Consider the following 12,283-nt stretch of genomic DNA (forward strand, 5'->3'; position numbering starts at 1 on the left):
TGAAATGAATTAACTATTTCGGAGGAAAATCATTTATTTATAGAAAATCGATGAAACAATGATGAAAAAAAGATTTTTTCTTTTTTGTTTTCGTTGGATATTTCTTTTGTTTTTAGTTTTCTGTCCAAATACATTTAACATTTCGGACGCCTTATATGATCGAGTCTGGTCCTTGTGAAACTGACTTGCGGTTGTTGAAAAAGAAAAATGCTTCAAAACATTTAATATGGCAAACAGCACCATTAAGATTGAAGCTTGATTAACGCAGAAACTTGTAATCTGTCCGTGAAACTGTAAATATTTTTGTTCAATCCATCGTATTTCATTCGTATCTTTTCTGTCTTCTTTTTTGCCCTCTTTTTGAATCACAAAAAAGTTAATTTCTTCAGTTTAACAATAAAAGAATGAAACTTTGAGCACAACTTGTGTGTTAAAGAATAATTTTCGCTTTTATTTCTTCGCTTTCATTTCAAAATTTGTGTAAAGAAAAATAATCCAAAATAATCTAACAATAAAATTCTTAATTTTTAAATAAATACACCAAAGAAAAAAAATATCAATCTTAAAACATTTCAAATAAATGGATAAAACTAAAAACTGGTGCTAAAAAATATAACATGAAATGAATAACATCACGATGATTTTGGCCAACGCTTTATTCATATTTCTTCAAGCGTTGAGGGAGTTCATGTGGAAATCTAGATAAAGAATTCGATGTACCTGTATTGCAAATGGGGGAGAAAAAAAGAAGAATAAAATAAAATAGATTTTATAACAGTTTGCTTAATAAATAAACCATGATGCATTAGCATACCTAGCATCGATGGGCAGAGAGCAGAAAAAGGAGAAGCAATGGGTGTTGCCCCCCGATGAATTAAATCAAAACCGCCAACAGTTGAGCCTTCAATGGAGCATCGAGGAATATAAGGAGGAAAGACAAGTGCCGAGGATGAGTAAGCCGATGCTGAAACAGATGTGGGAGATGAAGACAAAGAAGGTGATGCTGCAGGCGATGGTGATGGCGAATTAGAAGACGATGAAGATGAAGATAGCACAGTTGAGGATGATGATACAGCTCCTCCTCCAACACCAACACGTCTCTTTTCAATGTCAACCACATCGAGCATATCGTTTAACAGCACATACTTCAAGTGGTAGTCTGCTGGTGTGTCAGCAGTCAGAGATGGCGAAGCATTGACCTCCAACACCCAAACCTTCATCGTATCATCAATAATCAAATCAAATCCATACAGCTCAAAGCATTTCCTTTCTGCAATCATCACGTTTTGCCCAGCCTGTACTACTTGCATAATCACCTTCTGCATGTTGGCAAATAAATCCCTGGCGGCTTTGAATCCGTATCTTCCGTGAACATATAGCTTGAAATCGCGCAGATCCCATTTGCACCCCTGGCTCGCGCTGTAAGCGCTTGAATGCTTCTGAATAGCCACGTTCGTCAGGTGAACAAACTGGTTGTCCACATTGTCAGGATCAAGAGAAAAATGAGAAAACGAAAATCGTGCAAAGCCAGTGCGATACAGCCACACTGTCAGTGGCAGAAATGACGTTACAAGCACATACACACGCATGTCAAATTTTTTGCCCCCGACAAGCAAAGGATTTGAAATGTATGATTGGATTAGATAAGTTTTATCTTTTTCTTTTTCCTCTTCATGGTCCGGATCATTTGGATCAGCTCCACTTCCAGAAGGCAACGAACGGGGAACAGGAGAAGAAGTGAAACGGTTGTCAACCTTCCAGTCTGCAAGCTGAGAAAGTTTGCTTACAACAAAAATTCCTCTTCCTTGGGCTTGCCCCAACTAAAAAGAAATATTTATATTCGACAGTTGCTGAATTGAAAATTTTACACAAAAAAACAAAACCGGTTTAGCAATCCATAATGATCCTGGTCTTTTTTTAAAAGCTTCAAGAAATATTCCATAGTCCTGAGGAAGTACGTAAGTCAGAGGAAGAAAGTCAAGTCTTTAACATCAAGCACCACGCAAGTATATAAAGAATAACAATTATTGGGGGTAAAGGTAATCACTAAATGAATAAATAATATAATTAGAAAATACTTCATTGATTCTGATTGTTTATTTTCTCGTTCGAGTTCTCGCTTATATCGTCGAACAGTTTTATAAAGAAGATCTTTTCTTGTAATCTCGTAATGATTCGGAAAATGATTAACTCTAACAAAATTTTCGTGAAAAAATCAAGAAAAATATAAAGTGATACTTTTGGTAATCTTTCAGAAGCGAGAAATTGCAATGATGAACCCAGTTTGCTGAAATTATTATAAAGCAAATGCTATTCACAGTGAAACGAACATAATACTCACAAACTATCTGCCCAAAAAAAATCCCATGCGTCGCTTCTAAGTTGTAATTTTCGAGACGAATTTTTGTTTAATAATTAAAAAATTTTTAAAAATGTGGCACTTTCAAAAATGGTCAAAACTCTTCATTAACTTCAATCCAATTACGCCCTTCCATTACATCTAATATAGTGTTGCGCAACGTGGTTTTAAAATAAATCACTCGCTCTTCGGAAGCGGTTGTAGGGCGAGTTTTTGGATTACTCATTTTTGTAGTTTGGTATAAGATCAGAAGAATGGACTTAGAAAGGGGAAAACTGTCCATTGGTCCTTCATATTCTAGTTTTAGCGAAATTTTGGCGCTATTACGAAAGGAAGGATACATTGGAACAGTTTCTGGATATACTCCTGGGGGTCTTCCATTGAATAATCCATTTTTTCGACTTATTGGTTGTGATATGCTGTATCAATATTATCAGGATATTTATTTCATGCACAAATATTACAATTCTTTATCAATTGATTTGTACACTCACAAAATTATAAATCTGAATAATTCTTTTTATTTTTATGAACAGCCTATTCCTTCAAAGGATTTTGATGGACACGCTACAACTGTGAAAGATTTAATCAAAGGATCTAAGCCTTGGATAACTACAACTCATTCTTCTAATTTTGAAGAGACATTATCACTTGTTGATGTATGTTATCGAAGACTTCATTCTCCTGTTGCAGAATCGTCTCTATCATTTTTCGACAGCTTAAGTGACAAAGGAGAGAAACAAAAAAAGTCAAATAGTTTTTCTACATCATCAAGGACCCAAACTACAACAGCTTTATGTCTTGCATTACTTCAGCGCGGGTGTTTAGCTGATGTCAGTGAAGTTTTGGCACGAGAAGTTTCAATGTACCCATCTCCAACCCCATTAAATCAATTTCTAATCCTTTCTCTTCTTAGCCAAGGGCATATCGATGAAGCATTCCGTTATGTGCACCTTTTGTTTGATAGACCCGATGCTCAAGACTTTATCACCACTCAAGTAATTGGAACAATATTGGTGCCATGCATCCAGCAAGCATTGATGAGGCGTAGATCCCACGACTGTCTTTACTTCACCACGCTTCTTGTGCAGCGCGTTATTGCCTTTGGAAGAGAAAAATCTTCTTCTTTGCCCACAGGAAGCACATTGTCACTCAGACAGCAGCGGCAGCAGGAGCTGCAGCAGCGCGTGCAGGAGACGCTTCTGCTGTTTGCGCACCGGGCGCGTTCGGTGGCTCTGTTCCATCTCAGCTGGCAGTCGATGCACGGCGACAGCGGCAGCGACAGCCTGATGAAAGAGGCAGCACGCGAGGCGCTCATTGCAGTCAATCCATATCTGCCAAAGGAAACGAAGGAAAGGATGAAAGGAGGAAGAGGGAAAAGGCACGTGCAGAAGCAGAAAGTGGAAGGGAATGAAAGAAAAAATGATGGAGATGAGATGGAAAGCAAAGAGCATAATCAACCAAGTGTTCAGGGAAATAAAGATCAGTCCAGTTTATCTGCTTCTGACTCCTCTTCTGCTTCTTCTTCCTCTTCCTCTTCATTATTATCATCATCATTTTCTTCTTCTTCTTCTTCCAATCCAAACTCAAATTTGCATCTTTCTTCTCACAGCTTCGAGCCTTCATTCATCACACATTCAAGTCCCACTCTCCATCCGAAGCATCTTCTTGTCTCGTCTGCCCTCTTTGTGCTGGCGAGAGAGTTGGCGCAGCGAAGAGAATACGACACTGCCCAGCTCATTCTGAACCAGCTCATTTCATCCATCCTCCAATTGACTCCTTCTTCTTATGCTTCTTCTTCTTCTTCTTCTTCTTATCCTTCTCCTTCTTCTCTATCTTCTGCTTCTGCTTCTGCTTCAGCCTCAGAATTAAATTCACATCCATCTCTTGCTCCGTCTCCTTCTCTTCATTCGCCTTTATCTCCTGCTTCATCATCATCATCATTAACAACAACAACACCTTCATCTTCCTCTTCCTCTTCCTTCTCCTCTTCTTCCTCCTCTTCTTCTCTTACATCATCCACTCCTTCCACAATCACTCTGTCATTTCACCCAAACATGTCATCCATCTCTTCTTGCTCTCTTTTACTTGCTGCTTTCTTGTCTGTCGCTGCTGCTTCATCATCTTCTTCTTCTTCCTCTTCTTCTTCTGCTCATCCTCTTGTTCATCTCCAAAATGCCTTCGTGTTTCTCGACTTAGCTCTTTCATCTGAACACTCAGCTATCTCCCCTTTCGATTCTGTTGAGAAGTTTTGGAGAAAGACTCAGCTGAAATCTTCTTCTTCTTCTTCTTCTTCTTCTTCATTATCACCTGCTAATTCGACTTCTACAATTCCATCAATAGCCTCTTCTTCTTCTTCTTCTCTTCCTCCTCCTCCTCCTCCTCCTCCTCCTCCTCCTCCAAGTATCACTTTATCACCTATCGCTCCTCGCATCCTCTTCTTCCGCGCTTCCTGCCTCCGCTGCCTCCCTCCTTCTCTCGCCATTTCATTGTCTTCTCTTTCTTCTTCTCCCTCTTCTCCCTCTTCTTCTTCTTCCTCTCTCTCTTCCTCTTCTTCTCTTAGCATCTTCAGTTCTCTTGCCCTGACCACTGCCTCCTCTCTGTTCAATGTGTATCTGCTTTCTCAGTCTCTTTCTTTGAGCTCCTATCGCGACTGCCTCATTCTTCTGAATGCTGCCTCGTTTCTCTCTCTTTCTGAACACTTCCATCATCTTGTGAGCGAATATGCTCTTGTGGAAGGAGATGTGGATAAAGAACAAGGTTATTCTTCTTCTTCCTCCTCCTCTTCCTCTTCCTCCTCCTCCTCCTCTTCTTCTTCTTCAACAGCATCCATCGAAATGAGTAACACCAAACAACCAAACTCCGACAACCAACCAAAACTTAACCCAAAACCCAGCGATTATCACATCATCCACCCGCCAAACCTCACAGCCGGTTTGTCTTCTCTAATGTCCTCCCTTGCCCCTTCTGTCGCGTCTGTACTGAGCTTTCTGATGGGCGCGCCTGCTTCCCAATCCTCAAAATACCACCGCCTTTCGCAGTACCTCCTCTCCTTCACGCAGACCATCACTCCAAAGACCGTTCTGATTGACCCGGCTTACCCTACAATCAGCAACGACACCCTCCCTCTGTCTCTGAAAAGTGCGTTTGCGACTTCTTCTTCTTCTGTTGCTTCTTCTATTGCCTCTTCTGCTGCACCTTCTGCTGCTGCTTCCTATGCTTCCCTTCCAAATTCTTTGTCTCTCTCTCCCTTTTCCAATTCTTTCTCCTCCTCTTCCTTCTCCTCTTTCTCCTCTTTCTCCTCCTCTTCTTCTTCTTCTCTCAACACCTCTGCTGCCTACCTTGCCTCGCTCTTACCATCTGACCCTGTTGAATTAGAAGGGCAGCCAAACACCACTGAGAAGATTCCACCGCTTTCCACTCCATTTCTGATTGATGAGACAGTTGTGCTGACAAACCCAGCGGCGGGCTTGGAGCTGGCAGACGACACTGCAGCGCCTTCGACAGTGCCGGTGAGGGACTTTGCGAGGATCTGTGTGAGGAGTGAAGGGAGGAATAATGGTAGTAATAATAGTAATAGTAATATTAAAGCTTCTGCTAATGCTTCTTCATCTAATGCTGCCTCTAACAGTAACATTAGCAGCAGTAATATTAATCCCAACCCTTCCTCTCGAGAGCTCACCACCGCTGAGCAGTCCGCAGAGGACATTGCTACACTTGGCCATCCATTCCAGCCACTTCCTCTGCCTCCACTCGATTTAACTCCGTCTGCGCTGATTGTGCAGTGCTGGCTGGGAATGGCGCAGGTGTTTATCAACCTCGACTTCAACATACAGATCTGTGGAGATGGAGAAGATGATGAAGATGATGAAGATGATGGGGAAGATAATGAGGAGGAAGAAGAAGGAGAAGACGATGGTGTAATTGAGATGGTGAATGAACATGGGGAGGTGATTGCAAGCGATGCTGCAGATGCTGCTGAATCTTCAGAATCTGCTGAAACTAATGATTTTTCAGTGGGAATTGTCCATCGCAGTGTCTTTTCACAAGCAAGAAACAAAAAGAAAGAGCATCTGAAACAGGAAGTTAAGCCAGCCAGCGGACAAAGTGAAGGTAATCCTGTTGATGAAGTACAGAATCCGCTTGTGGAGAAGCAAGAAGCGCAATCGGTTGTTGAAACATCTGCTCCACCAACATCAACTGCTCATACATCACCGACAGCATCGTCGCCTCAACCAGCTAATGCTGCTTCAACATCATCTTCTTCTTCTTCTTCGTTATCGTCTTCTTCTGCTTCTCCATCTGCTTTTTCTGCTGCCACTTCTTCCTCTACCTCCTCCTCTTCTTCTTCCTCTTCTCTCTCCACCGCTTCCTCTTCCTCTTCCTTACCGTCTTCCCCTTCCTCTTCTTCCTCTTCTTCCTCTTCCTCCCACATCTGCTCTCTTTCCGTCTCCTCTGTCTCTTCTGTCTCCGACCGCTTTGAGCCCGACATTCTTCTCTGCCTCTCCTGTGCATGGCATCTGGCCCCTGCCTCCCCCGCTGTCTTTCAGTCAATCGCATCTTACTTAGTCGCAAGAAACCAGTTTACGAGCGCGGAAGACGCGCTTCTGAGGTCCCTTGCTGTTAATCCTGTGCATGTGGGCACGTTGGTATCACTGGCGATGCTGCATCTGATGAAGTCTGGTGTGTTGTCTTCAGAGATCGTTACGCAGTTTCTGAGTGGATGCGACAGGTTCTGCTTGGTGGCAGACTCCGAACAGAGCTTCTATCTCCTCACTGGAGCTGATGGCTCGCCTGGGGCAGGTGAAGAAGCAGAACAGTTATGTGTGTTGCCTGAGAATATGCTGGGTGGTGCTGCAGGGTTTGGGGGATGTGATGGTTATAATATCTTTGGTGGTGCTGATGATTCAAATAATTCTGATAGTTCCAATAATCCTAATAATTCTTCTGGTTCTGTGAATCCTTTTGTTTCAGAGCCGAATGTGCATTCATTTGACACAGACATCGATTTCCTACAGTCTCCAACGTTGGCCTTCACATACCCACCACGGATCGCTCCGCCTCCGTCTCTGGATGCGCAGCTGAGGGAGGTGGCATTTGCGAAGTATTATGTGCTCTCTGCCCTGTCTATTGACAAGAGAAGAGGATGGAGGTGTGTGTCTCCTATGAAGCATTTTTAATTTTCTTTTCTTTTCTTTTCTTTTCTTTTTTTTTTTTAATGTTGAGGAGGTGGGGAGAGAGAGAAGTTTGAGGTAGTTTTGTGGGGTTTTTGTGGAGCTTGATTGATGCTGATTGTTAGTTATTGGCTATTGGAACTTAGGAGTTGATTGGGGAGATTCTTTATTGTTGATATTTTTGTATTTATTTCATTGTTGGAAAATATATTGATATTTTTGTTTATATACAAATATATATATGTTTATATCGATTTCTTTGACCTCTTATCTATTTCTTTCAGAGCGCCCCAGGCGTGGAAGATACTCTCCGTCATTCTTTGCTTTGAAGGCAAAGAGCAAAGCGCCAAAACTGCACTTCTGACATCCCAATCCCTGTCAAAAATGTCACCGAAAGTTCATTCTCTTATTGATCTGATTCCTACGTCAGATCTTATTTGAACATTTCCATGAAATTATGTTTTAATTAGATTGAGTATATTTATGTTGCTTTTATTATTATTATTATTATTTACAACACTTTTGAAGATGTTTTATTGTAATGTTGATAAGATAATTTATAAATAAGCCAATCAAACAGCATCATTCGGTGCAAATAAAGTGTCTGATTCTGAGGGGAAAAAAAAAAGTGGGGGGAAAAAGATTTATAAACCCGATAACTCATTTTGTAATTTAAAATAAAAAAAAGAAAGAAAGTTATAATAATAAAATGAAAAAACGTATTTATTTTTAAGTGAACGGAAATGATAAACCGAAAATGGGAGGAATAAAACACGAAAATTTTATAACACTTAAAATATACAATATCCTCAACACAGATATTTTGAGATTCAACAAAAAAAGCCAACGTTTCCACAAAAATTTAACTTCGCAAAAATGCGATCAGAACGCAAACGCAAAAGAGGTTTAAGTCCAAATCCAAAATTACAATTCATAAGATACAGAAAACCCATCTTCAGGAATATCAATCGCATTTCCAATAAAAATGCCAAAGCTAACCTGTATTGTTTAGATATCTTTTAACAGTTTAATAAGCGCGTGTTTGATAAGATGCTAGCAGCTTCTGGTATGTATCCACGGCTGCTTGGAACTCTTCTTTCTTTATTGAAGTTGTGTAAGACAAGCAAGACAAAAAAAATAATTCGGATTTTGCAAGATGAGGGATTGGTATACCAAAAGCATGACTCCACCAAGCATTGGAAAACGGAACATCCGCATTCAATTTATTTGCAAGCATCACGCATACGCAAAGTGCCATAGGCATATTATCTCTAGTTAAAACAAAAGGAATGTCAGTAAGTTGGCCTGTAAGAACGCGTTCAAGAAGAATTAATCCTTGTAAAAATTCGCTTTGTCTAATTCTCATTTGACATGACATTGTCTTCATTAATCCGCACGCAATATCCCTCAAATAATTAACCAATGAAATTTCCTCTCTTGATAAATTAGTCCAATTGGAAAAAGATAATGCTTCTTGATCAGATAAATCCTCGATAAATTTTGTTCCAATTGCGCGAATTGGTGTAAGCAATGATGAGTAAATGGGATTTCTTCTAATGTGCCGTTTGCTGTTATGCCACGCATGGCAATTGGTGAAAGCAACAGATTTTCCAATAAAATCACTCATAACTTCAATAAATTCATTATTCATAATATTACCATCAAAATGAACTTGCACAACATCATCAAATGAATAATCTGCAATCATTTGAATCTTCAAGTCTTTTTCAAATGATTCCTTTTGGCAATCAAGAAGTTTGGTATCTTCTGTGTAAAGACTTGGAAATTCATTTTCATAGCTTTCAAAGGATGATTTAGGGAAAGGAATAATTGCAAAAGATGTTGTAAATGTTGAGCACGCTGCCATTTTCAATATTTTAAATTCTTGTTATCAATTAAACTTATTCAATATAATATGTTGGGTATTCTTACCAACATTGAAATTTTTTGACAATAAAAATTTGGGTTAAACTGAATATTAAATAAAAACTAGTTTAAAAAAATGCATATGTTTAATGTTTGTAAGATTCTTTTAAAATAAATTAAAATTATTAAGTATTTGGTATCAAAACAGTCTTTTTCCAGACAATTAAAAAATCCACAATTCCACACACAGTGAGTCACAAATCCGGAACATGTTACAAATCCGGGAAAGTGTACAAATTTCAGGTTTTACAAAACCTGAAATTTGTACACTTTCCCGGATTTGTGACTCACTTACACCTTTTTTTTCAAATTTGGTTAACTTGTTTTTCGAAATTGCTAAACTAATTATTCTTAATGAATCACATTGAGTAATTTTCAAAAAATTGTTTTGTGAAAAATTGGTTTTTTGCTGAATGTTATATAGTTATAAAAATAATATATTTTTGCATTATATTTAAAAAGGATAAGAAATTGAGCCCTTATTTTTTTTATTTGTCAATAAATGGAACTTTCTTTTTGAAAAATCAGAGATCTTCCCGTTATAGTTATTTGGAAAAGAAATAATAATATATCCAAAAACGATTTTGCACCATATATATATTTTTATCACAAACGAAACATATTTCAAAATTTTTGTTATTTTCAACAAACCAAAATAGCTTTCATCAAAATAAATTTCAAAGGGAAATTATTCATTCATCAAATATTCATGTTTTCAAAGATTCCAGCATAATTGATACTCATATGTTGAATGCATTTGATTGGCTAATTGCATAAGAAGTTATTTTCTTTGATAAAGTTTCATGGTTTTTCGAAAATGTGAAAATCTCGAAAATGTTGGTCATAAATTTTTTATATCTATCTGTTTCATTATTTTCTTTTTTGCCTTTATTGTGCGATGAACAGATGTTGTCTGGACTGAAAAGATTTTTGCACAGCTTTCCAATCATATAATTAGCGTTTTTCGGGAAAATGAAAAATTAGCAGAGAGATTCGCTGTTTTTGCTGCTGTGCACAAAGTCTGGTATAAAAGAATTCGAAATATTTTTTTTTTCGAAGAGAAAGAGACTGGAGCCCATTTATAATTTTGGTTGCAAAAAAGGCGATTCGCTTGCAGATGACGTGAACGTCCGACTTTTTTCTTTAAAAAAATCAGAGACCACTTATTGAACTACCCAGGAAAAAATCAATATCTTAATTTCACTTCGTTTGGATCATTCATCAGACGATGTTTCTGATTCATTATCCATCTCGTTTTTTGCATCTCAACGTTCTTCTGTGCAGAACAGTGATAAATATCCTTTTCCATCTTTAGCATTTATTGATGAGCCACACAACCAAGATGAACTTATTCAACAGAAGGCGTCATAACTGCTAATGAACAAGGGCACCACAGAAGCAAGGAAGTCAGCTGAGTTTTCTATGAATATGAAGCAATGGAGAGAGGATTGAAAAATGAATGAAGAGTTAACAATTATTTTTATTTTCAAAGAAACATTGATATAATCATTAATAAAGTTGAATGTTTCACACTTCTTTATTTATTATAGTTCTTCATCATATTTCTTTCAAAAAAAAATATTCCTTTTTTTTCGTATGTTTTATACTGCCTTGTTTTATTCTTTTGTTAATTTTTAATGAGGAATTTCGTTGAGTTGTTCCGATTGTGTTTTTGTATTCAAGTTTAATTCTCACTTTGTCAGGTTATTATTCAAAAGTTTGCTCCTGTTATTTTTGAAAATAACAAAATGAAATGTTTTTTTTATGGGACAAAATATTAGACTTCAGGCTTTATCATTGAAAATTTATGCATCGAAGATAAACTTTTTGTGAACAAAAAATTTGAAATAAATGGGTTTATTGTTTGAAATACATGTGAGGTCACAATACATTTTGTGATCACATCAATAATGTTTGTATACAGTTATGAAAATCTAATTCATTTTGAAATCTGAGAAAGTTTTAAAATGTTATGAGTGAGACAAAATGTTTGTGCTTTGTGCAAAAAAAGCTTGAAAGTCCATATTTTCCCCCATATATAATAATAGAAATAATAAATATTGGATAAAAAGAGTGAAATGCTTTGATAGATTTCACATTGAATAAAATTGCTAAAGTAACATTTTCTTAAATTTTTTTTGTCCATTTCCTATTCCTGCACTGCAACAGCTTCTGCTGCATCCTCCTTTTTTGTGATATTCCCGCACGCAACTCAATCCACTTCCTCCATGTCCACCTCCAAAAGCATAACTCCTTTATCTCACGCTTCTTTCACTGCTCCTGCTTCAATCACCGCTTTCAAAGCCACATCCTCCTCTTTTAATTCTCCTATTGCAACTTCCGATCTCTTCTTCATTTCGACCTCTTTCTCCATTCACGTTATGAACCACTTCTCTTCAGAAAAACTTAAGCAGTTCTGTGACAATTTAAATACATAAAAGGCTGAAAACGTCAAACACTCGGATAAAAGTGTGCATGTTCTGCGTAATATCAAAAACAACTGATAAAAGATTTTTTGAAAGTTGCATGCCCTCCGCTAAATCGACAATATCCTTTTCGATAAATAAGTCAAAGCCCACATTTGTAAATTATTCACTGAAATTCTGCTTCATCCGTGCACTGATGCATAAACAGCCAAAGAAAAGAATTTTTGAGTCACAGAAGATGAGCCATTCTTCTCAACATAGAACAGAGTTTTTAACAGAGCAGCATTTGTCAAAATTTTTTTGAAAAGTTCCATTTGTTTAATATTGAAAAAATAAAAAATTTTATATTTCTATCAAATTTCTGTTTCCACTCACCAAATTTTGCTGTCATTGAAATA

At 37.7% G+C, this 12,283-nt stretch overlaps 3 protein-coding genes across 3 annotated transcripts; 1 reads left to right on the forward strand and 2 right to left on the reverse strand.

The window, feature by feature from the left end:
• Nucleotides 1–503: 503 nt before the first annotated feature.
• Nucleotides 504–2,568, reverse strand: MONOS_2093 (putative tubulin tyrosine ligase). Its single transcript, XM_067871990.1, has 7 exons — nucleotides 2,461–2,568; nucleotides 2,346–2,377; nucleotides 2,239–2,287; nucleotides 2,079–2,192; nucleotides 1,884–1,983; nucleotides 815–1,820; nucleotides 504–720 (listed from the first exon to the last, which is right to left on the reverse strand). The coding sequence occupies exons 1-7, from the start codon at nucleotides 2,493–2,495 to the stop codon at nucleotides 656–658; spliced, it is 1,401 nt and encodes a 466-aa protein (XP_067724561.1). The 5' UTR covers nucleotides 2,496–2,568; the 3' UTR covers nucleotides 504–655.
• Nucleotides 2,569–2,613: 45 nt separating this feature from the next.
• Nucleotides 2,614–8,116, forward strand: MONOS_2092 (uncharacterized protein; the record flags this gene model as incomplete). The annotated part of the gene is made up of 2 exons (XM_067871989.1): nucleotides 2,614–7,511; nucleotides 7,818–8,116. The coding sequence occupies 2 exons, from the start codon at nucleotides 2,614–2,616 to the stop codon at nucleotides 7,972–7,974; spliced, it is 5,055 nt and encodes a 1,684-aa protein (XP_067724562.1). The 3' UTR covers nucleotides 7,975–8,116.
• A 32-nt stretch (nucleotides 8,117–8,148) lies between these two features.
• Nucleotides 8,149–9,539, reverse strand: MONOS_2091 (uncharacterized protein). Its single transcript, XM_067871988.1, has one exon. The coding sequence runs from the start codon at nucleotides 9,398–9,400 to the stop codon at nucleotides 8,561–8,563; it is 840 nt and encodes a 279-aa protein (XP_067724563.1). The 5' UTR covers nucleotides 9,401–9,539; the 3' UTR covers nucleotides 8,149–8,560.
• Nucleotides 9,540–12,283: the final 2,744 nt, after the last annotated feature.

Source organism: Monocercomonoides exilis (assembly GCF_001643675.1).
Source record: "Monocercomonoides exilis strain PA203 chromosome Unknown scaffold32-1190040, whole genome shotgun sequence".
In the NCBI taxonomy this organism is placed as follows: Eukaryota; Preaxostyla; order Oxymonadida; family Polymastigidae; genus Monocercomonoides; species Monocercomonoides exilis.